The sequence below is a fragment of the Rhodotorula toruloides genome, assembly GCF_000320785.1.
Source record: "Rhodotorula toruloides NP11 unplaced genomic scaffold Scaffold44, whole genome shotgun sequence".
Classification (NCBI taxonomy): Eukaryota; Fungi; Basidiomycota; class Microbotryomycetes; order Sporidiobolales; family Sporidiobolaceae; genus Rhodotorula; species Rhodotorula toruloides.
Window position 1 is genome coordinate 85355 of NW_015623004.1, and position 2074 is coordinate 87428.

Consider the following 2074-nt stretch of genomic DNA (forward strand, 5'->3'; position numbering starts at 1 on the left):
CGCCGAGGCGTCGGAGCGCCAGCAGCTGCAGCGGAGGCAGGATGGAGGTTGGGCCGCGTGACTGCTCGTAGACCTGTCGAGAGCGAACGGGTCAGTCATCGAGGAACGCGCGCGGAAGGAGGAAAGGCGGCGCACCTTGAGCGGGTTGATCTCGAGGTTCAAATCCTTGTGCTCGATCAAGCTGTTGATCCGCTCCGCCAGGACGCTCTTGAGGTAGCTCTGGCCAGGTCCTCGTCGCGTGTAAGTGGTCATCATGCGGGAGACGGGCGTGTTGGCACGGAGGAGAGAGCCAAATTTGGTTGCGGTCTCGAATTGGGCGGCGAGGACAGACTGTGTGTTGCACAGAACGAAGCATCCGTCAATGTGCTGGCCGCAGCAAGCTGACCAAAGGGAAAGCCGGTCCTCGCAACGCACCTGGAACACCGTCAACAGCAGGTGCTCTTCCCGCGACTCGTACTGATTCCCGTACAGCGTGAACATGACCGTTTGGAGGAGCGTGTCAATTTCGCTGAGCGAGACGAGGCGGCAGAGGGAGGCGATGTGTCGGGGTTCGGATTGGAGGAGGATGAAGAGGTTCGAGTATTGCTGCGAGGCGAGAGCCGTCCGCATGCGTCAGCACTTCGTTGCGAGGAACAGGCACAATGGCTGGTCAACAACACACCTGCTGCCGCCGCTCGTCCATCTCGATCTCATCGCCCTTGTCGATGTCCTGAAAGTGCTCCTTGACCTCTTCTCGCTTGTCCAGCGCCATTCGCTGCGCGTCAAAGAGCGTTTACGATCAGTCAGCGCTTCGCACGATACGCGGAGAAGCGAGAGAACGGAACCAATCTTCTGAACGCACATTCTGGATGAGCAACGCTATCCGACTGTCGAGGTACCGCACGTCCCGCTCCAACACAAAGTTCTTCTTCGACTGTGCCGAGATGCGCGCTTTGAGGTCTCGCAAGCGTTTCTGGGCTGCGGAGGGAGGAGAAGGGCGTTGGTCTCGTTTGAAGAGGTGCGGATCGAGTTGCGCTGAGCGGGTCCGAAGGGTCGCACCGCTGCTGAACCAGTCCTCAGAGCTCTTTTGCATCGTCCGCAATCGCATCCGCCGCCTGGTGCAAGCTAGCCACCTTTCTCCTCTTCCTGCCCCACCTCGCCGTCCCCTCTCCTCACCTGGCCTGGAGCACGCCCGCGAGCGACTCACCTCTTGCCAATTCATCCTCGATATCTGTATCCTGGTCTGCGATGAGGGACTGCAGCACCGAGTACCGGTTCGTGCTGCGATTGTTTGTTGTCGCAACGAGGCCGGAGGAGGAGGGGGCGGAGAGGTGGGTGGACATGGTGCGCGAGGAGGCGCGTCGCCGTGTGCAAGGGAGTTTGAGGAACGGTCTGGCAGGCTAAGTGGACGCGCTGGAGGAGTAGTGAGGTCGGGTCGCAAGCGGGGGAGATGACGATGGGGTGGAGCGGTGAGCGCTCAGCTCGCGCGAGTGGACAAGCGTTGTTCGCGGTCCGTAGAGGTCTAGCAATCTCAGCGAGCAGTCCAGCGAGCCTCTTGAGCAGCGAGTGTGCGAGCGACAGTGAACAACCCTCTCTCGCTCTCCTTGTTGCGACCAGGACGACCGCAAAAATGAATGAAACACCGCTTGCACGCGCAGGGAAGCGTGTGGAATGGATGACCGTTTAGAGCTACAGACAGAGTGCACAGAAGCTGATGGGCGATCTAAAGGCACCAAGCGAAGGGCTTGATATGAGGCAAAGAGGCGGAAGTCTCGAGTGTGAGGCTGCTGTTCCGCCATTGGCCTTGCAGGGCGGACTCCAGTAAGGCAGAGCAGGGCTGGACGTCGTCATCGGCCGAAGGAAGCAACGGAAGGAGACCGCCGCGAAGAGGAAGAGTGGAAGAGCAGGACGACGAGGACAAAGCCAAGTGCGGCAACTGTTGACGTCGACGATGACGGTACGAGGGCGCGTCGGAGGCCGGGAATTGCTGAAGGCACGCCGAGCGGTCCAGAGATGGACAGAGGGATGCTTGACGCGGAAATGAAAAGGAAAACGGGAAGGAATAGGATGGGATAGGATAGGATAGGATAAATTC

At 59.7% G+C, this 2074-nt stretch overlaps 1 protein-coding gene across 1 annotated transcript in view; it reads right to left on the bottom strand.

Moving 5' to 3' along the window:
* The window catches only part of RHTO_06602 (Ras GTPase-activating protein), a gene marked incomplete at both ends in the record, with an annotated part of 2632 nt that extends 1310 nt beyond the window's left edge, over positions 1-1322 (bottom strand). The window contains 5 exons of the mRNA XM_016420263.1: positions 136-330; positions 415-585; positions 662-754; positions 842-957; positions 1187-1322. Of these exons, the coding sequence (XP_016269349.1) occupies positions 136-330; positions 415-585; positions 662-754; positions 842-957; positions 1187-1322 (711 nt within the window). The remainder of the gene's footprint in view (positions 1-135; positions 331-414; positions 586-661; positions 755-841; positions 958-1186) is intronic.
* Positions 1323-2074: the final 752 nt, after the last annotated feature.